The 25,519-nt window shown below is 31.1% G+C and overlaps 2 protein-coding genes across 2 annotated transcripts; both read right to left on the reverse strand.

The window, feature by feature from the left end:
• Positions 1 to 415: 415 nt before the first annotated feature.
• On the reverse strand, positions 416 to 8,462 carry LOC139505443 (translocation protein SEC63 homolog). Its single transcript, XM_071295023.1, has 7 exons — positions 8,241 to 8,462; positions 3,270 to 3,375; positions 2,633 to 2,747; positions 1,890 to 2,005; positions 1,416 to 1,478; positions 923 to 981; positions 416 to 525 (listed from the first exon to the last, which is right to left on the reverse strand). Exons 1-5 carry the CDS (start codon positions 8,359 to 8,361, stop codon positions 1,427 to 1,429), a joined length of 510 nt encoding a protein of 169 aa, XP_071151124.1. The 5' UTR covers positions 8,362 to 8,462; the 3' UTR covers positions 416 to 525; positions 923 to 981; positions 1,416 to 1,426.
• A 4,108-nt stretch (positions 8,463 to 12,570) lies between these two features.
• On the reverse strand, positions 12,571 to 16,943 carry LOC139505441 (uncharacterized). Its single transcript, XM_071295022.1, has 2 exons — positions 16,545 to 16,943; positions 12,571 to 15,895 (listed from the first exon to the last, which is right to left on the reverse strand). The coding sequence occupies exon 2, from the start codon at positions 15,891 to 15,893 to the stop codon at positions 13,281 to 13,283; it is 2,613 nt and encodes an 870-aa protein (XP_071151123.1). The 5' UTR covers positions 15,894 to 15,895; positions 16,545 to 16,943; the 3' UTR covers positions 12,571 to 13,280.
• Between the last annotated feature and the right edge of the window lie 8,576 nt (positions 16,944 to 25,519).

Genomic DNA, 25,519 nt, shown 5'->3' on the forward strand with positions numbered 1-25,519 from the left:
CATGCTCCCTGAGAAAAGAATTATCACTTTATCAAGAAAACTATGCAGGTACTGCCAACCATAATTGAAGAACACATTAATACATTTTTGTTCTTTTTTTCATATTATGAGCAAATAACCAAACCACAATTTTAATTTTCTTCAAAAGTACATTTTCTTATGCAATGAAAAGCTGCCTCTGAAAAATTATAGCTATTCACAATTTAATTCTGATCTCCCTTGGCATTCATTATCGAAACAGCTGTTAGGCCATTTTATCAAAAGGAAGTTGAATTAATAAAGGTTTATTTATTCACAACATTCCACTATTGTTGAAATGCTAATGAAGTCTGGAAATATTGTTATTATAATCCTTAGTTTCATATACTGTTTCATTTTCAAGAAAAGGGTCATGAAGGAAGGGCAGTTTTTTTTTTTATCTCTATAGAAATATACAAGAGAAATAAGTAAAACTGCATCTTTAAGTAATCTTACCACAACAACTGGTAGAAGTACCATGAACAGTAATCCATACACTGCCAGTACCTGAAAAATATGATAATTATTGTCAAATGATATTACATGAAATAGCAAATTCTTTCATACTTGAATAAAAAGGTCATAGGAATTCAATTTAAAACTCTGGTCCTCATCTGGATTTTTACTCATAAAAAGTTTAATTACTGACTGAAAAGTAAAACAATTATTTTTACTGAAAATTCTAGTAATAATCTGTTTAAAAAATTAAATTTAGAAATTATCTTGACTTAATCAGATGTAAAAGAAGTAGGAGTTTAACGTTACTTAAAATTTCTCTATTCTCTTTTCATGCGGTATCATTGTTTCATTTGATTCTGTAATTTTACATATTCTTTTTAAAAGTGCTACTTTTGAATATAGACACTTCCAGGAAATAGGGTACATATTTGGTTATCTAACTTACCCATATTGAATTCTCCTTTTCTATAATCCATTTTGGTAAAGCAATGCCAAACTTTGTAACTGAAAATGTGAAAAAAAAGATAAACAATCATTAGCTAGAGTTATGAAGATCAAATCTGAAATAAATCTTTTCAATTTGGAGAATTCTATATGTTTTATCATACAAGAAATCTAATCAGTAAATGAACTGAAAAAAACATACCACCACTTATAATGCATTATTCAAACAAATTATGTATAAGAAGTCTGTTATATATTGTTTCTTGTTAAAGACACTACAATGTTAATGTCTTCCTTATTGAAGGCTATATGTTGACTTGAAGGTGTTTCATATGTTCTTTTCTATTTTAGATATTTTTATTACTCTTGCTAAGTCACAACTTCTTCAAAATAGGTAATCTAAACATAGCAATCCTTATGCATTATGGTTCCTGATTTTCTGTATTACAACATGATAGAACTTAACATTGATTTATCAGTAGTTATATACTAACCTCCTGGTCCATCAGGGTTTCCATATGTCCTCCCAATTCTTCATTGTTTCCTCATCTGTAAGACTGTTAAAAACAGAAAAAGTAAAATACCATAACAAAAATTTCCAAGTGATTTAGATTTATTTTCATTGAACAAATACTAAATTGCATTGGTAAAGAGTTGTCTACCCTTTTTACCAGCTCATTTTTATCACATTTAAATTGGCTATCAACAATCTAAGCAGTTTGTGTACCTTTTCTCTTTTTTTTCATTCGTGCAAGACCCTCATGGGTAGCTATCTATAGACAAGGTCATTAAAAATAACCTTGTCGTCTTTTAAGATTTTGAATACCTCATTTTTTTTTATGGTAGTTTAGTTTTATGAAAAATGGTTAGGGTTGATGCTGAATATAAGGTACATGTGCAATGGGAGTACCTTCACCTTTCCGTTTTATAAGGCATTTTAAGGTTTTAATAATATGCTTTGAACTTACGCAGCATAGGCCTTGGCTATTTTCATAAACTTCTTATGGTCTCCGGTTTCCTTGTCAGGATGGAAAATTAAACTAAGCTTTCTGTAGGCTTTCTTAATTTCTTTCTGACTTGCTCCCTACAATGAAAAAATATGTCACATGTAAAGTTGTGTGGTGAACATCCTATCAATTTATCTATTCAAGTTCTATGACATGTGTGAATAAGAATAAACTTGTATACATTTTATTTGTAGTATCAAATATATCTTTACTATCATCATGTATTTGCAGTACTTCAAAATTTGCTTTCTAATACGGAAAAAATCTTAAGTCCAGGTTTTTGTTTGAATATTCAGAAAACCCATGCAAGTCAATTTATAATGAGAAAAGCTGTAAATTAGTGATTTTTTGTGTGTGTAAATGATTCAAACTTTGCAACAGCATCGATAGCTTGTCACATTCCTTTTTGTAACTTTTCAAAAGTGTTCTTGTAACTGTCTCTTAAATGACATAACAAGATTTTAAAACTATTCATTTCTCATACAAATGCATTTTCCCAGTGATTAAACAGAACAACTAGTTATATCTTTCTCTTTTTTTCGTTATTTTCAATCTTCTCCTAAACAATATTTGTATCTTTTTTAAAGTAAGCTGTTATCAGGTACACTATTTGTTTAACATGTAAATTCTACAATATAAAACTCTTGAAAAACAAACATCAGGAAAAGATCTGAATATACTGTAAATATGACAACAAAACGTACCCTATCAACATCTAGTTCCATATAGGGATCATATTCTACATATTCCATCTGTATCTTTGATACTTTGTAAGCCAATAACAGAAATATTATCCATCCTATCACCAATGCTATTTTCCTGTAAATGTAATAAAAAATATTCTACAAAATTGACAATTTAAATTGACAATTTTCACAAATATGATAAAATATCAAAGCTTTATATATTAATATAAATTGTAAACATGATATATGACATCATTCTAGGTAAATTGATAGATTGATTGGCATTGCTTAATGCCATTTTCAACACATTTGGCTACATCTTGATGGTAAGTTCTACTGGTATATAGAGAAAGCTTAATTACCCAGAGAGAAACATACACCCTTATTAGGGAACCAGGCAATCAGATTAGGCATGTTAGGTTCAAAAGCATCTTGCCATCAGGTGGGTTGGAAATCCTAACAAAAATTATCATTTAGCAGCTGATGAGCGACTGTCAAATTTAATGCCAACAAAAAAGTGATGATAATACATGTAATAACAATGAACATTTAGAAAACTTTTGTTTTCAAAATTGTTTTAATATAACTGTTTTTCCCATGTATTGACAAAATAAAAATATCTGAAAAAGTGTTTTTGTGTTGTGTATAAACTTACACTCCCTTTTCTGTAGTATGTTTCCATTTTCCTTGTACATTTAATCTTTGTCTTTTTAATTGACATGGTTCACAGTTACACTCTCTCTTTTTCAAGTCAGGACCAGCTTAAAAAGAAAAAAAACAGAAAAATATTATACATGTGTCAATAAATCATTTCAAAAGGCTTATTTGATAATTATATTTTGACACAAATTTCGATAGCAAAAAAAAATATGAAAAAAAATATGTAAGAGTCCTTTCAAACATTCTTTGAATATTGGGCTTTCTGCATTACCAAGATAAGCTTTAAAATCGATACTTTTTTTTTTAATTTTTAAAATTAAATCAATATTCTTTTTGTTTTTAAGTTGTACTGTAACAATATAGTATATAAAATATGATGATCAATAAATATTTTGGATAAGATATATCCTTCTTCAGCTTCTCCAGTATCAACTGTATGACAAAAATCAATGTGATCAAAGCAAAAGTCAATAATCCTAAAAAAAAATAAAATGTCATACATATTGAATATAAACAAAAATGATTTAAAGATGGAACACAGAAACTTATCTTTTCAATCTTAAAATATAGATTTCAATAGCCTCACAAATAATAAAATGTTTGGGTGATAGCTAAAATCTTAAAAAGGAATAACAATTCTACATGTTCTAACAGTGGAACTTAGAAAGACGAAATTATTAACAGCCACTTACAAGACCTGCACCAAGTATTTTATTTGCGAATTACCTTTTCAAACTATCCCCATTCAAAGCCTATTGTTTTATTTTCCTGAAACACAACTTTCCCCTGATTTTTTAAAACATATGATAAACTCATGTTATGGTCAGCTGGTAGAAACTTGTCTGAATGAATTAGGAGATAATCATTGAAGTCTCAGGACAGACATACTGGGTGGAAGTCATAATTACAAACAAAGATGGCCTGATTCAAATGTTAATAAAATAGCTGTTCTGACTCACAAATATACACTTTACAAGATACATGTACTGTGGTTTTGTTAGTTACAATACAAATAATGATGTAAGTAATCCAAAGGGTATATTGATGTTTAAAGAGGTAGATCATGTTTATAACCCAAAGCTTATTTTAAGACAACATAGCATTGCAATGTTTTACTTGTACATGATGTATAAAGTCAGATATTCCCAGAATTTGATTTTTTTTCAAAACATACATCTCATGATCAAATACCCTTTTACCACATGTGTTATTCAATTTAACCTTAGTTTTTCTGCACATATAATCATAAATGCATAGGAAAAAGTCAACGGTCTTGTGAGGAGCAGTTACATTGTGAATTGGTAATCATACCACATCTTCTTATTTAAAGTCCTTTTTCAAAAGCAAGGACAGTGACAGTTAATATATATCCAGCATCTGGACATCCGTAGAGATGTATTGGCCCATCTTTTTTATTTCAAAATACCATTTCAAATAGATGCCACAGGCAAAATATCAGTGGAGATAAATTCATTTTAAATAAAAAATCCTCTGTGTTATGTCAATACGTCATACATCACAGGAGCAAGGTTGAGTTTTAATGTTTCAATACTTAAAGAAAAGAAATTAATAATTCTATTATTATGCTGGTATCTGCATTTTCCACTTATTGAAAGCAATAATATTTTTTATTAAAGAGTTTCCAGGAATTTCCATGAAATTGACACAGATCTAATTCAAAGACTAATCAAATCATCGTAGTGATCATAAATAAAAGATGTACTTGTATAAACATGACACATGTACATGAACTTTCAATTAAAAACAAAGAAGAAAAAAGTGACATGATGTAACTGAATCATTGCAAATACTGCACATGGTTAATATCAGAGACAAATAAATAACAGGATAAAATACAAAAACAAAATAGAGTTCCATTGTAGACAAATCATGAAAATAATTCTAAAAATGGCATATGGAAATTTTAAAAATAATTGCAGTACATGTTTCATTACATATTGATCAATATCTGATAGCCAGATAGCAGGTGCAAAGTATATCATTTAGTATAGGATGAACATGTGGTAAAAGACATTTAATCAATTCACTGGAATTCTAACTCTACTTCCTGGAATAGATATAATCTACATGTATATAAGCATGACCTTCAGGCATTACCTGTTGACAAACTCTATTTTTAGTAACAATCTTTATCCCATCATCTGATATGAAAATCTTTGTATTTACATTTCCTTGTAATTGTGTTTTTGATTTACTTTATACTACTTAAATATTGATAGGATGTTGTCATACTCAAAATATATATATTTTCATATTTGTTTTATTGTTTATTTAACAGGTCTTGATTTTAATATAATGCAATTGTTTCAAAGTAGAATAGAATCTTTTTTTATTTTCGGGTATATCATGGTATATCATCATTGTATACATATAAATCATATGAAATTCCAAATTTACTTCAAATTGATCTAGTTAATAGCTGCTATAGGTTTTTTTCCTTCAATATTTGAAGAATTTAGATCTTGAAAAAGAAAAAAAAATCTATTTGAAAAGCCTATAATAAAATGCCTCTTTTAATGCAAAGATACACATCAAATCAATCTACATTTGGACAATGTCAAACTCAATTTATATTTCAATCTTATTACATGTAGATGCAAAAATTTCAACATCCATCTAAAAAAACAACTATAAAAAGCTCAGGCTTTTATGGTAGAGGACTGGAAAAAAGAATAATCTTAATTCCACCAAATACAAAATTTAATTTCCAAAAAATGTGTAAAATCACAGCCTTTCAAGAAATGTATATGTACAATGATTTATATAGCTTGTTTAAATATTCCAGTTACACAATTTCAAAATTCAACCTTTTTCAACAAAAAGGAGAACATTAACAAATCCCCTGGTGCCAGGACCTAGTTGTTCATCTAGTTGTTAAATATACAAATGTAACCTCAAAGTGTTTAAATCCATAAACTGGGGTTTACAAATGTACATAACCAAGGTTTGAAATTCTGTTGTTCAACTTCTTTTACCCTTCATAACATAAACTGTTAAAACAATGGTAAAATTTTCAGTAAATGGGGATACAGAATGAGATTATGCCCCCACTTGCATATAATGTTAAAAAAAGACATAACATAATTCAAAAATTCAAAAAGCGACTCTACCATGTCTACCCAAATATGTACTTGATCTGAGTTCTGTGCACAGGCACTCGTCTCAGAACATTTTTTTCCCCCTATATATCTTTACATAACACAAGGTACTTAGCTCACGATTTAGAAAAAATGTCAGGTGATGACGAAATTACGTTGTATGCCGATTTCTCTGCTGTGAACCCCACTAAAACTTGTTATGTCGGAAATCTAAATTGATTTATCTTCACAATGGTGTATAACACTCCTACTTTTGTTGTCGTAATCATCCATAGCAATCCTACCCAAGTACATTTTTGTATGTCAATCATAATTATTTCATCTATATATATATACCACATTTTTATGACATTACAAGTTTTAGTGGGGTTGACAGCCGAGAAATCACAAGTGTAACGGATTTTCGTCATCACCTGACATTTTTTTAAATCGCGAGTAAAGTACCTTGTGTTATATAAAGGTATATAGGAAATTTATTTTTCTGAGACGAGTGCCTGTGGTTCTGTGGTAATACAGTAAGTTAAGCATAGTTTAAAAGTTTCATTACATTTGTTAGAAGCAAACTACAGTCATGACAGTACACAAAATGTAAGGGGAGGGAAAAGAAAGTTTTAGTAACTTTTCCATTTGCAAAGGGGCATAACTCAAAGAATGGTAAAAGCGACACCACAAAAATTCAAATGTGATCTGTGTTTTGTGGAAATAAGCATTGTTTTTTGTTCATTTTTTTTTATATAAATAAGGCTGTTAGTTTTCTCGTTTGAATTGTTTTACATTGTCTTATCAGGGCCTTTTATAGCTGACTATTCGGTATGGGCTTTGCTTATTGTTGAAGGCCATACAGTGACCTATAGTTGTTAATGTCTGTGTCATTTTGGTCTCTTGTGGACAGTTGTCTCATTGGCAATCATACCACATCTTCTTTTTTATATTGTGTACAAGTTTCATTACATTTGTTGATGCAAAATAAAGTATGTACAGATGGACAAGGGTAAAACTTTATGCCCCCTCCACTATAGAGGCTCCACTATTGTTGGGGCATAATGAGAGTTATCAACACTTTTTGTCCATACCTAGACAAACTGATTGGTCAACCTACATGCAGAAAGATTGTGACTCTCCTTTAATTATGATTTTCCTTTCAATAAAAAATATGCCTTTCAGTGACTGTGTCTAAGTGTTTAAGTCAATTTAAGTACAACCACCAAGGATGTCGCATAGAGCAGCTTTTGTTTGAACAACAGTGTTGATCATAGAACTCTTGGAATAAGTTGGAATTGTATTTCTTAAAAGATGATCTACATAATCTTACTTTAGAATGTTTAATTTTGCTACCTGCATCAATTTGTTTTAAAGAATAAGATTTGCAACACCTTCTCCTTAGTATAATAGTCATGATAGTAAGGGTTAAAAACATGAACAAGTAGACATGGTAGAAGTTCAAAATAAATATTTAGAATATAAACCCTCCTATATACTGGACAAGAAACCCTGAGTTTGATTTTTATTATCTTGAATATGCTCAATCACCATGTAACATTCTGGCTAAATTTCTGCAGGTAGACATGTCACTCTACCCAGACACATTATTCTGATTGCCAGCTGACCAAGTCTTTAGTTTGAACTGGTTGGCAAGTCAAACTAAAGACATAATTTCTGTAATTTATGGAAGATTGCTTCCCGTCTGTTGCTTCCACCGAGGACGAGGTGGTTATCCGGATAATAGTATATTACAAGAATTTATCATATTATTACATATGATAGTAAAAAGCAATTTATCATACACTTGTAATGGTTATCTTTACATAAGATGTGAATTAGGTACATACACAATGTCAACAACTTACCATCTGTTTTGGTTCTTGGCCAAAAATAGTATGTTGCTGGAATAATGACAAGGCCCCAGAATGACAATAGAAAGTAGAAGAACGTCCCTCCTTCCTCGTCATATTCAAATTCCATAGCCATGGTTTACAGTAAATTAAAATGCAATAAATGCAGATTCCAAAAACACGTCAGCAATCTGCATTAGAGAACACCTGGTACCTAAGAAGTAAACACGGAACCAGACTACAAAGCTTCCGGGTATGTGATCATTTCGTCCTCTATTTATCTCGTACCAAGGTCGCATGCAGCCTCGCAGTAATGACAGATTTTCCCGTATACTGATTGTTTTTTACAAGTATTCCCTGGATTTTTTCTCATTGTAGGCATTAAAATAAACTATGCAGTTGGTCAATTTTCACATAATAAACTTTGCGGCAAAATACACGTGCTTGTTTCTAACGCTAGAATTGGCCTCTTTATAGGAATTGGAAAAAAGGGATACTGAATTATTCATATATTAAACATTGAAGATATGACTAATCAATAATATATTAATATATGAGCCCAATAAAAAATAGTAAGTACGATTCTAGATCGTAATGGATTTTTTTCCCCAACTTCGAAACCCTCTAGACTTCCCATTCGGCAATATTTTTTTTAAACAGTTTTGGCTTTACAACAGTTAATGACAGAGGCAGTCACAACAAGTTAACTCTGGCGTAAATTAACATGGTCAAGGATTTGTATATGTAGTCTTACTATACAAATCCTTGACATGATCATTTTCTAAATACCAGTTTTCAAGTTAACATTCATTTCAGAAAATTGCAAGGAACACCACAACTATATATAATTTCCTTCAGTTCAGTTTTTGTACAGGGTTTATTCTTCTCTATATATTTTAGCATAATCTGTTATCATTTAAGTTTTGAACCATCTAAAATTTGATTCAGAATTTAATGTCTGCAGGGCCGTAAATTGCCTTCCCTATAAGGGGAGGCAGTTGAGGTTCGTCGAGCGGAGCGAGGCGAAAACGTTTGTGGACCTTTTTAATTATCAAATTCAAATTATTATAGCGTAAAAAAAATTCGGTTAGGCTTTGTCAAATGCTAAAGGGATTTTTCTGTGCCTGGTCGAATCTCATCTCTTTAGCACTTATATGCATTCAATATTGCAACATTGCGACTTCTTTGTAGATGTATGTGTTGCATAGAGAGACTACATAAACTGCTTTCCGTCATTGTTCACCTGTTCCATGTTTTAATTGCATGACATTGCGTTTGAATGCTTGCCCTATCGAATATTTTTACCCAACCTCCTTAATAGGCGTAAGAGTAACAACAAGTACTATTAAAATAAAGCATGATTTTAACCATTTGTTTGTTTTTTTTCAGTGTTTTTTTCTTAATTTTTTTGTCTTTAAACCTTATTTATCGAAATAAATTCAGTCGGGAAATTGGCCCGACTCGAACAAGATTTAATAATAAGTTTATTTCATAATGAAGTAGCTAAATCAGAGTACTAACATTATTGTGCATTTCCAAGTAACCACCAAGTACAGTCCAGGATCAATCCTCCTAGTACAAATCTGGATATCTCAATTTCTACTGAAGTTGATATCGAAATTCTTATGTGGACTACATGGATATCGATCTTGGTTTCTTTGTAATGTAAGAAAAAAAAAATACCCTGAAAAGTTACACATCATAGCGCTAAACGGTATTAGGTGAAAATTGTATCTAAATGATAACAAGGAGTGTTCATGAGGGGATTCCATTTTATTTCTGTACTGATTATTTGGATTCAAAGTTGACCATAACCACAGGTTTATTTTTTTAAACTTTGTCAAATTATCGTCGGTTATTTGCAATTTCATTAGCTCATAATAAGCCATGTTTTCTTTGAAAGACACAAAATTGATTTACTAGACTGAAGATGCTAGCGATTTCATCACAATATATATGTTTATTCCGCCGAAATTTCAAAGCAGTTTATCAATGTGTTCTCCATTGTAGTGCGTTAATTAGGAATTCTAATATAATGACGTGCTTCTTTCGCTTTATAAATAAACCCATGCTAATTATCCAATAATTATTTTTTGCATATGCGTATACTGACTACTGCAGAATACTAAATTTTATCAAATTGGCATGAATTTAATATATTTCATTAACTTAAAACACTTCCAAACTCTTAAATGCATTATGCACATGATGTAATTAATTCATTTATTATGACTGTAATGTGTTGCATTCCGAAATTGACATATTTGACCTAAATACGACATCCGTTCATGCTGGCTGTTCAAAAACTCCTTCTCTGAAAAATCACAGTGCCAGCTGTTTGTTTCTTTACAAACAAAAAAGAGATCGAGGTTCATGGAAGAGCCTACTCAATCGCTTTATCCTTATACACATCGGACATAGAAGTTACCTTAATTGTCCTAATCAGAATCGAAATAATTGATGCAAAAATAGTAAAGAACTTTGGAATCATATTAAAGAGTTAAATCCAAAAGAGGATAATATTTTTCCACCTAAAATGCAGTATGAAAATCAAACTGTTTATAACAACCAAGATATTGTAAATATACTCTTAATGTTCCGATTTTTCATCCGTAGCTGAAAAACTTATTGGAAATAATACTTTAGATATGGATTTTCCTATGCTACAAAATTTTACTAGTAAAAAGTTAAAGAAAACTGAAAATTTTAATTTAAAACTCATTTCTGTTGGAGAGGTGTGTTCTCAACTAAAACATCTTAATATTAATAAATCCGCAGGTTTAGGTGGAATTGGTCCCAAATTTTTAAAGCTAAGTGCAGAAATAATATCGCCATCATTAACTTTTTTAATAAACAAAAGTATAACTTCAAATCGTTTTCCGCAAAAAATAAAACTGGCAAGAGTAACTGCTATACATAAAGGAGGACCAAGAGATATTCCCTCAAATTATCGTCCAATTAATATTTCTATTTTAAATACCACTAGAACACACCCGCGAAATCGCGGGGAAATAGAGCGTACGTAAACTGTAAAAAAATATACTGACTGGAGAATTTCAGGAGAGATATCAAAAGTCAAAGGTACTTAGGAACTGGGCACATTTTTTGCCCTCCCCCTATTTTCCAAATACCGATTTTTATACCTTCTGTTTTTCTGTAATCTATGAACATGCATATATACTTTAATTACTATACAGAGAATTTCATGAGAGGTATCAAAAGTCAAAGGTACTTAGGGACTGGACACATTTTTTTGCCCTCCCCCTATTTTCCAAATACCGATTTTTATACCTTCTGTTTATCTGTACTCTATGAACATGCATATATACTTTAATTACTATACAGAGAATTTCAGGTACTTACATTTATATATATTCAGTTACTTACATTTATATATATTCCCCAGATAATAATCTTTTACATTAGTTTGTGCATATGCATATATATATATATAAATCTTATATTGTGTGTTTTAAGTAAATATATGAAAATCTAGAATAATGCTGAAATATAAGTTTATGGTATCAATATCAGTTTATAATGTATTTGACTCATGACTTGTTACATGAATCTTTATTTCATTTATGTGTTGTTTTAATATTATAATTGTCTGTATTTGGATCACGCCTCTATTGTGCTCTTTCCAATAAAATATTGAATTGAATTGAATTGAATTGAATAATGAACGCCATGAATAGTAAAGAGCCCCCCCCCCCCCCCCCCCCAAGATAACCATTGGAATTTATAGTAAATTATAACAAATACAGTTATTCAAAGTAAATGTATGTATACAGAAATATATCCGCAGTGACCGCCGTTGATAGTAAACCATAGGCGGATCCCAAGGGGGGGGGGGGGGGGGGGGGGGGGGGGCGTTGATTTTTTTTGTTCCCCCCCCCCCCTTTTTTTAGGTCAGTCAGTGCCCCCTCTCTTATGAAAAGTTCTGAATCGGCCACTGTAAACTAATTGATAGTAAATAACAATTATTATTCATTTTCGTTTTCCCCCCAAAATAACCCAAAGTGAAACACGTTAAGCAAGTATGATAAATGCTATAACTCAAAATGATAGCAGAAAGCAAATTTATATACTTTATTCATAGTCTTTGTATGTTCAAGGTACAGAAAAGGAATTTATAGTAAATTATAACAAATACAGTTATTCATAGTAAATGTATGTAAGTATGTACAGAAATATATCCGCAGTGACCGTCGTTGATTATAAACCATAGGCGGATCCCATTGGGGGCCTGGAGGCCCTGTCCCCGTTTTCGTTGAACACCTATTCTCAGAATAAGTGTCCACGGTTGGAAAATAATTTCTAATTCAAAAAGTTGTAACAAACATCAATATTTATATTTTATTTCAAACATAAGCATACAACAAATCAAAATGCAAAACGGCAGATCTCAACCAATAGAAATAAAAAAGAAAATACAATGCCAAAATATGGGTATAGAGTATGCTGTAATCTACGTTTCAGGTACTTATGCATAGATTCAAATGAATAGTTCAAACATATTTTGTAAATTTGAATAGTTTTCAATGGCTAAATAAACTGATAATAATACAGTCAAATAACTGTAAAAGTTTCTCCTCAAAATTCCTATTAAAAAAAAACATTGGATCGAAATATAAACTGATAAAAATTTGGTATAAAACATGACAATAATATGACAGCTTACATTTTCAGTATTAAAAAACATGCTCAGTGTATGCAAACACTCTACATGTTGTGTATTGCCTCTCATCTGATGAAAAAATAATTACTACACATCTTTTTAAAATGTTTTCATAACAAACTTGGATTGCCAACAATGAAACAATAACGTAAATTACACAAAACTGTAACGTATCTTACAAAGAAAAATTCTCTCATAATCAGGATTGTTTCATCCTTCTTCCTGAATTCTTTCAAAATGTATGAAAAAAGAAATATTGTAACAACATTTTGGGTGTTTTATCATTAAACTGTAAATGTTTTACAAATATAACGTAAATTACACTTTATAAAAAAAGAACGTTCTTTCTTGATTTTCAGTTTTTAAGCATCTGTTTAAGTATTAGATCTTAACTGTAACAAACTACAGGCATTTCTATAGTCCTGAGGATCAATTTCAAAGCTTCGACCACTCCGTCCAACTTTATTGGGCTCTCTAATGTTACACAATATGTCTGTGACCTGTAACCATATTTTGTCTTCTGGATTTGGCCATTTATACAAAGGATTTCCAGTATTCCTTCCTTGACTTGGCCGCAAAAAATTAACTTGACATTCTTTATCAGTTTCATCGATGTCTGTTATTTTTCCAACGTGCCATGCATTATCATATATTGCCGCAACAAATTGGTCGACGGCGATGAGTATCTCAATCCTGTCAGCTTCGACTTCAGCTGTTTCAACATGCTCATTTTGATTTATATTGGCCTCTTTTTCTAGTACTACAACACGACCAGCATTCTCTCCTTTCAATATGTTTGACTCTGAGTAATCATGGAAATTACCTATCAAACATTCCTCACAGTAACAGGAAGTCACGGTCGTCTTGACTATACCTTTAGATACACCAACCACACAGTGGACCTGCATTGTTCCCTTCAATGGAATTATGTGTTTGTTGAACTCTGAAATCTCTAACCTGCTATCTGTGCATTCTGTTGAATTGTAATAAATGTATTTAGCACTCGTGTGGTGCTTTTGCACTCTTTCAAAGTACTCAGGTGCATCCTGTACTGTTATTTTTCCTTGTCTGACGGCGAGGTCTGCGGTACGTTTTGATGTTCCCCCAATGCCATCGCATGGCCCTTTTCCGTGCCCGGTTTCAAAATAGTTCCAAATGGCATTGACACCAAATATATTTTTATGATCAGACACAATGTAGAAGGCCGTCTTGTTACGATATTGTGAACTTGGACTATCTGTCCAGTAGTGAACAACCTTCAGATTATTGACATGATTCTTTATTTCAGACAAAAGCTTTTGAATGATGGTATAAACAGATCCTATGTTGTGCCCAAGATCGTCGGAAACGAAGACATAGTTTTTATGTTCAAGTTCCTTCTGTTCGTTCTTGAAATAAACAACAACTGGATGTAGGGTAACAGCACTCGAATTCCAATATGCACTCTGAACTTCATCGGCTGAAGTACATGAAAAGTTTTCGGCAAAGTCCATCTGCACGATTACATTTTCACACGGTAAATTTTCTTTCAGATTGTTTAAGGCTTGGTATTGAAGTCGAACTCTTGACACGTGTTCTTGAAAATCACGAACTTGAGTATGTACAATTGAAATGAAGCTGTCCCTTGTTTCCTCTCTCTCAACAATTTTTGTTCTTTTTTTCCCATCTGCCATCTCAACCTTTTTCCACTGTTCATACCTGACATTTTCATTTCGAATTTCTGAGAGTATCTCTGGGAGTGGCTTGTCTTTTAGCTGCCTTACAAATTCATCGGGATTGATGGTTACGTTGGCACCTGACGTTTTCATGTTCTTAAGGGCTAACGCCATGTTTTGGTGCTTTTGGCAGAGGCATTTATTTCTACTTAAATGTTTGGTCAGGCATATATGCTTTGGTCTCAAACGACAGAAGGTAGCAAGTGAAATTTTCTTCGGTGACTCAGTTTTGAATTTGAGATGCAAAAATAACATGCTGTCGTTAAGAACTCTTTTTTGTATATGACCGGTTTCAGTTTTCTTTTTATCGTTTTTGCCAGGCATCATTCTGCTATTATCGTCTCTTTCTAAGAATGTGACGACGTCTCCACGAAGTATTTCTCTTGATTCTACACGCTTCCTCAATAAAGGAAAAGAGAGCAATTTGTTGGAACACACTGTGGCCTTGAAGTGATGACGTCTTATTCCGGATTTGATGCCTAACATTTTCTTCATCTTGTACTTCTTGATTATTTCTCCGTTAACAATTTTCTTCAAAACGTGTTTTCCCTTCAACCCATTTGATTTCCAAGCAGCCCCTATCTCTTCTGTTATAACATTTGCAAAGAGTAGTTTTTCCTGGATCTTTTTTGGAACCTTATGTGGTGTCAGACCCTCTTCTCTGATTTCTTGTATAGTTCTTTTTCTAGGTGTCAGAGCAATTGATGTTGATGTAGAAGGGCTATTTCTGGAGGAGGATGATGTAGTAGGATTTCTTATGATAGTTTGTGTTTTCTTTTCCCTGTTTATTAATCTCTGATATCGCTTTGATACGGTCCTAATTTTTCTATTGAGTAGTTCATTTTTGTCTGTCAGGTCTGCTATTGTTCTTCTATGTTTGGCGTTGGCACGATTTACTCTAGTTCTGGTTCTTTTCTTTGTAGCCAGTGACGGTAACTTAACTATCAATTGTTCAGTCACAATGTTAACTGTAGATGTGACATCTGATGATGATGATATTTCTGAACATTGCTCCAAGTTATTAGCTACTGTTTTGGTTTGCTCCAAATTATTAGCTACTGTTTTGGTAAGATTCTTTTTCTTTAGCCTATGTTGTCGAACCCATTCACGAACCTTTTTACGCCTTTCATTTGCCTTTCTTTGTGGCTTTTCTTCTATTGGCACATAGTATCCTTTGACTCTTTCTCTTTCTTTTTTAAGATAAGCTTCTCCTTCTTTCTGTTTTTTTCGCTCTCTATAGGCTTTCTGAATTTCAGCCTTTGATTTTCCCATTTCTGAAAATAAAATAAAATTTGATTAAATCAACAGAACACAAATTAACTACAGCATTATAAAGCCAGCTATCTGAAATGATGGTAGAAATTCTTTGATATACTCTTAATAAGAATGCGTAATCTACGTTATCAAGTTGTGTAGTCTACGTTATAACATTTTGCACACGTTAAATGAGAGGATACTTGGAAATTAAATAGCAATGAAGCCGTTAAAATAACGATAAACACCCTTGCTGTTGTTTACATGCTTTCAAAACATGTTTGACTTGACACAGCAAAAGAAATGTTATAAATTATAAGCCTTTCTGTAGCCATAAGTAAGCTACGTTATCAGGGATTCAAAGGAGCAAATATGCAATATATTTACACATCTGGATACACAATGGAATAAGTTTGCAAAATTCATGAACAATTATGTCTATTTTTATAAATTTTTGGGATGCTAACTTCTTTGTACCTTATTTGTAGTCATAACATTCGGACACTACTGATCACGTAAATTACCAATTTTTCTAGTGTTTTTAAATTGAAAATACATGCTGTAAATGCTTATAGCCTCTAATGAATGCATCACAAAAGGTTTGATAAATATGCATTTAACTTTATATATAATCTTGAATCACAACGAAAGACAATATAAACTCCTTACCTGAATTTAAGCTGAGTATTCCACATTCATATATTTTGAAAAACCTTGAAGGTCAAATGACGCTTTCCTTATATGACGTCAGACGAAATATGAAAACAAAGAACCACTGGCGGTAGAATAACGTCAAAATTTCCGTACTAACGTCGCGTTTTATTGTCATATTGTATAGCAGGTAACGTAATTTACAAAACGTAAATTACAACCACCATCTATTTTCAATTTTTCAGCAAGTTCTAAAGCCTCAAATCTAAAACACCGGGTATTTAATTGGTCTTTACAATAAGGTGTACCTTTTAAGGCAAACAATAAGCATTAATTCACATACTTATGTTAGTAATCGCTATAACGTAACTTACAAGCTTATAGCAACGCTCGTTTTCGGTTTCATAAAATGTAAAAAAAAAATATTTCAATGAATTTCAAGACAAAGTTTGTACATATGTTTAACAGCAATACTTTTAAATAAGTTTGGTCTAGTTAACATTCGTTAAATACTATATGTAGTAAAATTGTATAAATTTTAAGCTTAACAACGTAGATTACATAGTTTTCGGCGACATCAGAAAAAAAGGTGTATTGAAAAAATGTATATATTTGAATGAGAACTGTTTTTTTTCACTTTGTTGTAACGTTAATATGCTACAAGAAAACACTTTACATTGTTCAGAACTATAGATTGGTTTTTATTTGGCAGTTGTTTCATTATAGCCCTATGCCTGGCGACATGCATTTTTGGTGGAAATTAGCGTACTTTCGACACTAAAATTTTACTGAACTAATGTAGGCAAGTCAAATAAATTGATTGAAATCATTAAATTATATATATCTTCGTATAAAAATCACAATAATTGACAGATATATGCTGTAATACTCCCCCTCGGGCATCAGCGACAAGGATTTCACAAGCGTGGACACTTATTCTGAGAATAGGTGTGAAAACATTTGTTGATTAATATGGGGAATCACTGAAGCATGAGAAGAACGCCCCCCTTTTTAGGTCAGTCAGTACCCCCCTCCCTTCATGATGAAAAGTTCTGGATCCGCCACTGTAACTAAAAGCAAATTTATATACTTTATTCATAGTCTTTGTATGTTCAAAGTACAGAAAAACACAAACCGGAAGTCTAATCTGACTTAAAGTTTTGTCCAATGACGGGAAAATATCCGGACGCATTCTTTTTCGTTTTTATCCCAAAATAACCCCAACTGAATGATCATAAGAATGGATGACAAATGCCACTATACATGTTACCTATAGGACACAGAGGCATGATGATTAATTTATTGTGGAAGGAGGAGAAGCGACACCCAAAATGAGGTCTTCTCGTTTAATAGTATAGATATCTAAAATTTTCGAAAGACATGTATGTACACAGTTATATGAATTCCTAAACAATAAAAAATGTTACATATCGCCCTGTCAGGTTTCAGACAAGGTCATTCGGGCCAAACAGCGCTAACTAAACTAATTGACGAATGGTTAAAATATTTAGATAATGGAGAAATAGTTGGTACAGTGTTTTTAGATTTACGCTAACATTAAATCTGATAAATCGTTTGTAAAGTATGGAGTGCCTCAAGGTTCTGTTTTAAGTCCGCTGTTATTTTTAATATATATAAATGATTTACCACTTCATGTTAAACAATCCAACATGGATTATATGCTGATGATTCAACATTGCATTTTCATGATAAAAACTTTGAAAAAATAAACAGCATATTGCAAAATGATTTAAATGCTATATATATATACAATCTTGGTGTAACAATAACAGTATGAAAATCAATGCACAAAAAACTAAGTGTATGAAATTGGGTTCAAAACAAAATTTCACAACTATCAGAATTATGTATTACCGTCAACGAAACATTTATTGAGAATGTCCATTCTTTCAAATTACTTGGAATAGACATTGATGAAAATTTAAGCTAGGAAGATCATGTTGATCGTATATGTAAAATTATCATAGTCTCATCTAAAATATCACTTTTATATAAAATTAAAGTATATTTGCCAATACACACAAGGAAACTATTTTATAATGCATATATTCTACCATACAAGACTATTGTAGTTCAGTTTGAGGAAATTTATTACAAAAAGATTCAGAAAGAATCATAAAACTTCAAAAAAGAGTAGCAAGAATTATACTGGAATGCGATATTTCTATTCCATCTGATTTCATGTTTTCATCTTTAAAATGGCTATCTTTTACCCAAAAGAATAAAATACCAAAAATCAATTCTAATGTATAAAATTGTAAATGGACTAACACCTGATTACTTAGCAATGCTAAATATTGATGATGTGCAACACCACAACTTACGATCTGTCTCTAATAATGATCTTTTTGTTCCAAGACCAAATAAATTTTTTTATAAAAAATATTTTCATTATTCTGCAACCAAAGTATGGAATAATTTACCGCTCGAAATAAAAAAATGTCGTAATGTGGAATTATATAAGAAACATAGTTATAATCATTTTCTTGAAAATTATATGCAAGTCAAATAATTTGTTTTCCTTTAACAAAACTTAATCAAATATTGCCATTTATTACCATTTGTATATTTTAATGATTGAATTTTGTATATACTAGTAATATCTATTGTAATATATATTGTATTATAATGTATGAATGTATGAATGTTAACTGTATGGGCGTATGACATTTGCGCCGATTTTGAAAATTTTCATTCTTTCATTTGCGCCGATTTCATTTTTTCATTTGCGCCGATTTGATATTTTCTCCTAATTGGATTTACAGGTAAGGTACAGGTAAGTTCATGATTTTACATTGGCTGAGCACAGAGTTTAAAGACAAATCAAGTGACATTGCAGTTGTTACATGGCTATCCCAATGTTTCGGGTTACCATGCATTCCTTTCCCTAAATGAAATCGATGACTGCTTCACGTTTGACATTGTCTGGCGCTCCTCCTGATGACAAATGTCATACATTCTTAGACAACGTACAAGTACACATTCCATAACGGTCAACCAATTCGTGATGGCGTCCATAAAATTAATGAAGGGTTGATTTCAACTTCACCATTTTAAACTCTTGGTTTAATAGCTTCCTTGTGAGAAAATGCGAACTCTAGAAATGACCCCACCAGTACGTATGCCGGACAAAGAAAAGATGGCATTCGTTATCGACAATTACGCAAAATATAGAAGAGACGAAATCATAAGAAAGGAATATATTAGATGTGTTGCATATACATACTCTGCTAGAACAGATTTATGATTTGAATGTATTCCGTTTTTATGGATTTGAATGCTGTACATATATTTTCAATTTGTCATTTTAGTATAAACTAAGTGCTTTAATCTTAGGTTTTTACTTCTTGATTTTAAGCAGGAGACAACTGTTATATACATGTTATGATTGACAATTCATAAAATATGTACAACTGGCTAACGGAAGAGGTCTTTAATGATAAATGAAAATAACATTACCGGGTTGGGGAGTTGTCTCATTGGCACTCATTCCACATCTTCTTATATCATTTCACCTGTAATTTACCTGTAAAAAAATCGGCGCAAATGAAAAAAAAAAATCGGCGCAAATGAAAGAAAAAATCGGCGCAAATGAAATGCAGATCGGCGCAAATGCAAAACGCCGAACTGTATGCATGTATTTTGTTTGAGGGCCTCAATGAAAATTAGATAATTATTACTATTTTCAAAGTGGGGGCGGGGTTTGTTTGGCGAGTTTTTGGGGACGAATTTTCCTGCTTCCGGGTCCAAACTGTTTTTGGGACGAAAATACCATTTTAGATATCATCATATAATTCATTCTCGTAAAAAAATACAATATTTTACAAAACAGGCCTTTAAAACTAAATGCTCTCATCCCGATGTTAATATTTCAAGTTACATGTTTTAAAAGTATTTATTTACTTTACTATTTTTAATGATGTATGCGGTGTTGTTTACATCCGGCACATGTTTGGTTACGCAACCTCTCCCGCGTACAGTAGCTTACCTTATTTTAAAAAGAATTTAACCAGGGTAAACATAAATATTTATATGGATTGCAACTGAACCTTTTATATTTTATTTCAGACATCTATAGTGCACGCTTTATGTTTCTTGAATTATCGTCGTGTCATATGTTTTCGTATGTCATATGTTTTCGTATCAACCACGTTTCGTCGGTTTCGACTGCATACGCGTACATTGTGGCATGTTTTTCTGTTTCTATATTTAGAACAACAACACCACTACAACTTGATATATTTAAAACATATTCAACGTCGCTTTTTAAAGACGTTAGAACAAATTAAATAAAACTGACCTATTTAGCCATTTTTATTTAATGTCAAAAATACGCATCACTAGAATAGTTGTGGAAAAAAATTCTGAAGGGTTAAAATAAAGTCCAGATATGTTTTTTGCAAGTCAGACACCGGATCTTCAAGACATATGACTGTCATGTGTTTTTTTGGCCGTTTTAATTACAAACCATCGAGTTAAAATTAGCAGGGTTCTTATATAAAATGGTTGTTCAAAATCTAACTATTCAAAATTTCATTGACAATTTTTTTTATACATCCTTGAAACATGAAGATGAAAACAGTCTTAACTTTTTATATTTAATCATAAATTTTGAAAACTGCATTTTATTTTAGAAAAAATAATGTATTTCGTACAAACCAGGTGCCAATCTGAAATTAATCAAAATCTAAAAATTTCATCACACGAAACACCAACCTTACACTATTTACTAGTAATTTTTAGTACTGAAAAGTATTTAATAACTTTTTTTATGATTCAAACCGATCACCTGAACCACGACTTTAGAAAAAAATTATTTCCGGATTTTGTAGTCATTTCCTGTCCGTGTACTGATCCAGTTTTTATTTCATACGAAAACATATGACGCCGTTTTTTTGACATACAAAAATCGCAAAGTAATCGGAAACAGTAAAAAAATCATAGAAATCATTGACAAAAAAACTAGGTACCTAAAATCAATCTACAGGACATACTTTTTAAATTTGAGTAAACACCTAAATAAAAACTCAACAGTAAAAACCGTAAGCAGTGAAAATTGTTATTAGTACGAAAACACATTACACGATGATAAAAGCTGTGACATTTCTGTAAAAAAAATACTTTTCGATTTTCAATATTGGGCTATTCCAGAAATAAACCCCCCCCCCCCCTATGGAAGACATCAGTTGTGAAAAAAAAAATCCATGGAAATATTTTTCACCATTGTCAAAATTTTCCGGAATTCCAGCATTTGAAATCATAATTGTACTTAAAAATACTGGATTTTTTTTCATGATGCTGTCAACATGTCTGGAAATTTGAGTGTAAAGGTCAGAAGCAATACCTATGGAAGACATCAGTTTTGAATTTTTTGTCTGGAAATTATGTTTCTGTCTAAACATACAAAAAAATCCTGGAATTTATTTAGCAATACATGTACATGTACAATGTATATATATGCAGTCATAACCAAGAGAGCATCTCTAAAACTTTAGCGCGAATATATTCCTGACTAAAAACTACTTTTTGTAGCTATAGGTTTACCAAAGTATACATGACGTACACCATTATTTCAAGCACATACTCCACCCTTTTCATGTCATATTTTTACTTAAATTAAAAATGAATATCTGTCTCAAAAGCATATAAGTTTTTTTTATAATTAATATAATAATCCTGTAGTATATTAAACAATTAAAAGTAACATTGGAATTTCCTATAAACGCATCAGAATTTCTTTTAAGGATTGTAATGTAGTGTTTCTTTATTACATATTATCAGAGACATATAATTGTATAATATATGTCTCTGATATCATTAATGTGAAAATGTCAAAACAATGGGATTTAATAAAAGCACAAACAGCAAATTAATTTAATAGCTGGTAAGAATGCATGGGAAAATTGATTAAGAGATAATTGATTTGACCACACTATTGGAAACATTTACAAACATCACAAGAGTAATATGACATCTAATTAGTTTCAGACACTTGCATGTGATATAAACAGGCAAGTTGAAAACTTGACCTTCATCTAAATGTCCAGATTTTATCATGATAAATGTAATGAAGCTTGAAATAGTGACCATGGTGACCAGCTCATCCCTACCACTTAATAAAATTGAATTTCCTGTTTGAAATTGAAGTTATTCAACAACATTACCTGCTAAAGTTCACTTATGAATGCATTAAGCATCCATTAAATTTCTAGACCTTTAAGTCTTCCAAGACAAACACATGAAAATACTGGTGTTTAAAATATGACATGCTATAAAAAAACACAGAAAAATTCCAATATCTTCATAAAAACTCAAACCACGCCTTTTGGAACTTTAAATCCTATATTAAAGGCAAAGTTATTCATAACCTAGAAACACAAACCAGAAAAAAAGACTTTTATTAACTGAAATTGGTAAAACAAATTATATCAAATTATAGTCAAATTACAAGACAGACAAGATAAAATAAAGAAAAAGAACCAAGTTGAAAATCGATGCAATGTATCAATCATAATATATTATCATCCTCAAGCAGAAAAACTTCAAAAGGTATGCAGGAAATACTGGCATCTTATTAAAACAGATTCTTCCATAGGTGCTATATCCTATTAAAACCTATTCATACGTTTCAAAAGAAATAGAACATTGGTGAATTAGTGAAATGAGCTATAAAATAGTTTGTATGAACATCTCAGCTCCTACAAAATTTCTCACTGTGCAGAACTAATTAATGGCCATTGTCATGAAAACCACACATGTAAACAGATATTCTTATATGACAAAATTCTTACCATTAACAGTCAGAGATATAACTCTATAGGGTTATTACAGAAAATAACTTGCGTGTGTTATTACAGATTTTCTTCCTTAAATTTTCTAAATCTGTAATAACATATGTTTGTTATTTGTAAAACTATTTCATTTATAGTGGGGCTCAAGGGAACTCTTCAGACTTTGCGCAGAAACTAAATGCATAGCCTTGTTAACCAATTTCTGAATTAAATTAATACATTTTTGATTAACCATGGTAAATCAATGAGACGAGGCTATTAAGGGATAAACTTAGCTGTAATAACAAGGCTTAGTTATTAAAGGAATGTAACTTATTATATAAGACACTTGGGAATTACTGAGAAACTTGCGCAGAACCTCATTACATGCTCTGGTCATTATTTCTTACAATAAATTAAAATACATTGTAATTAAGCATGATCTATGTCTGAGCAAATCCTTTGAAGTGATATAGAGAAGCTGTGATAACACCCTTTTGTTATTACAGGCATATTTTTTCTGTGATAACATATAGGTATTTTATGCAAAAACGCAAACTATGAACTGTTATATCTTTCAATAGTTAAGTATACATATAGAAAAAAGTAATATCAATAGAACTTTTACAAATTTTATCGAAACTAATGATGTATATTGTCCCTTTGAAACATGTAACATACGTATGTTATCACAATTCTTTGATTTTTTAGTCTACAATAACAAATGTATGTTATTTTCCTGTAATAACCCTATAGAGTTATATCCCTGACTGATTAAACACTTAATTCAACATTTATTGAAATAGTAAGAAAATCAGAAATTCAAAATTCAAATTAACAAATTTTATTAAGATTATGAGAAAAAAATTAAAACAGTAATAAAATAAAAATGAAAAAGTCTCCCTTTTAATAATTAAAATATTTCCTGAAAAAAAAACATTGCTACACAGTACAGTATCAAAGAAAGGCCATAGAAATGATTTGCACTAAAAATTATAGGTGGATAAATTTCTATAAAATTATCCCTAAATACAGAAAATAATCATGCGAGTGCCTGGGACACATTTACTTGTTTTACTGAATGGGAAAATAATCACCGTTCTACGCATTGTGCTGTAAATTGGTCAGAAGAAGTTATTAAGGTTCATTCTTTCATTCGCTGCAGAAACTATAAATCTTTAGATCAAAAGTTGCAAATATTATAGGTATATTGATCCAATATCCACCCGTTTATAGTATGGATCACATTTCCGACCTTACATTGATTACGTGCTACGTGTACAATGTTTCGAGTTCTTTCGGAATTATATTCCAGGTAACTCTCTTCAGAGGTCGTCCTTTTTATTTTCTAAATGTTTGTTTGTTTATTATTTTGTACATTTTATTTATTATTGTACCTTTTATTTATTATTGTTCGTTTTATCAGCGTATGGATAACTGGTTTTGGTTATTAGATTTAGTTTAAGATATGTTTCAATATGCATTTTTCATTGTCAACGCACCTTCCTTTGGTTTTAGTGTAACTGTCTAATTAATTTCTATTGGGAGACATTGATTTATTTCAAGTGTTTCTTAACGATTTCCCCAATGTTCCTGTTTCTTTTGAATGCTATTGTAGGTTTTTTATCAAAGAGATTTTTGAACTGTGGGTTGTCTTGAATTAAATGCCAATGTTTTCTTATAATGGTTTGTAAATTTTCCGCATTAGCGTGGTATTGTGTTATGAAAGATATATTATAGTTATCTGTGTTTTTGTTTATGCTTGTTTCTTGGTTTGTTAATTTGTTTAATCTTTCTGTATGGGAAATATTTCTTAATATTTTATTTACAAAAGCGATTTTGTAACCTCTTTGTATTAATTTTTCTGTAAATAAGTTTATTCTTTCATTAAAATTGTCAGGATCAGAGGTATTTCTAAGAATTCGTGTTCCTTCACCTTTAATAAAGGATTTAAAACAACTTTTAGCGTGGTTAGAATTTTGGTGTATATATTGGAATTTTTCAGTTGGTTTTGTGAAACATTTAATATCTAAGATATTTTCTTTTTGAAATCTCTGTCCTTTATACGTTTCTAAGTCTAGAAATTTCAAACTTTGTCTGTCAATTTCATAAGTAAATTGCAGTAGGTTGTGGTTTGTGTTTGCTATTTCGAAAAGAAGTTTAACTTCTTCCGTAGTACCTTGAAATAAAATATATCCATCA

The sequence above is a fragment of the Mytilus edulis genome, unplaced genomic scaffold, assembly GCF_963676685.1.
Source record: "Mytilus edulis unplaced genomic scaffold, xbMytEdul2.2 SCAFFOLD_1355, whole genome shotgun sequence".
Taxonomy (NCBI): Eukaryota; Metazoa; Mollusca; class Bivalvia; order Mytilida; family Mytilidae; genus Mytilus; species Mytilus edulis.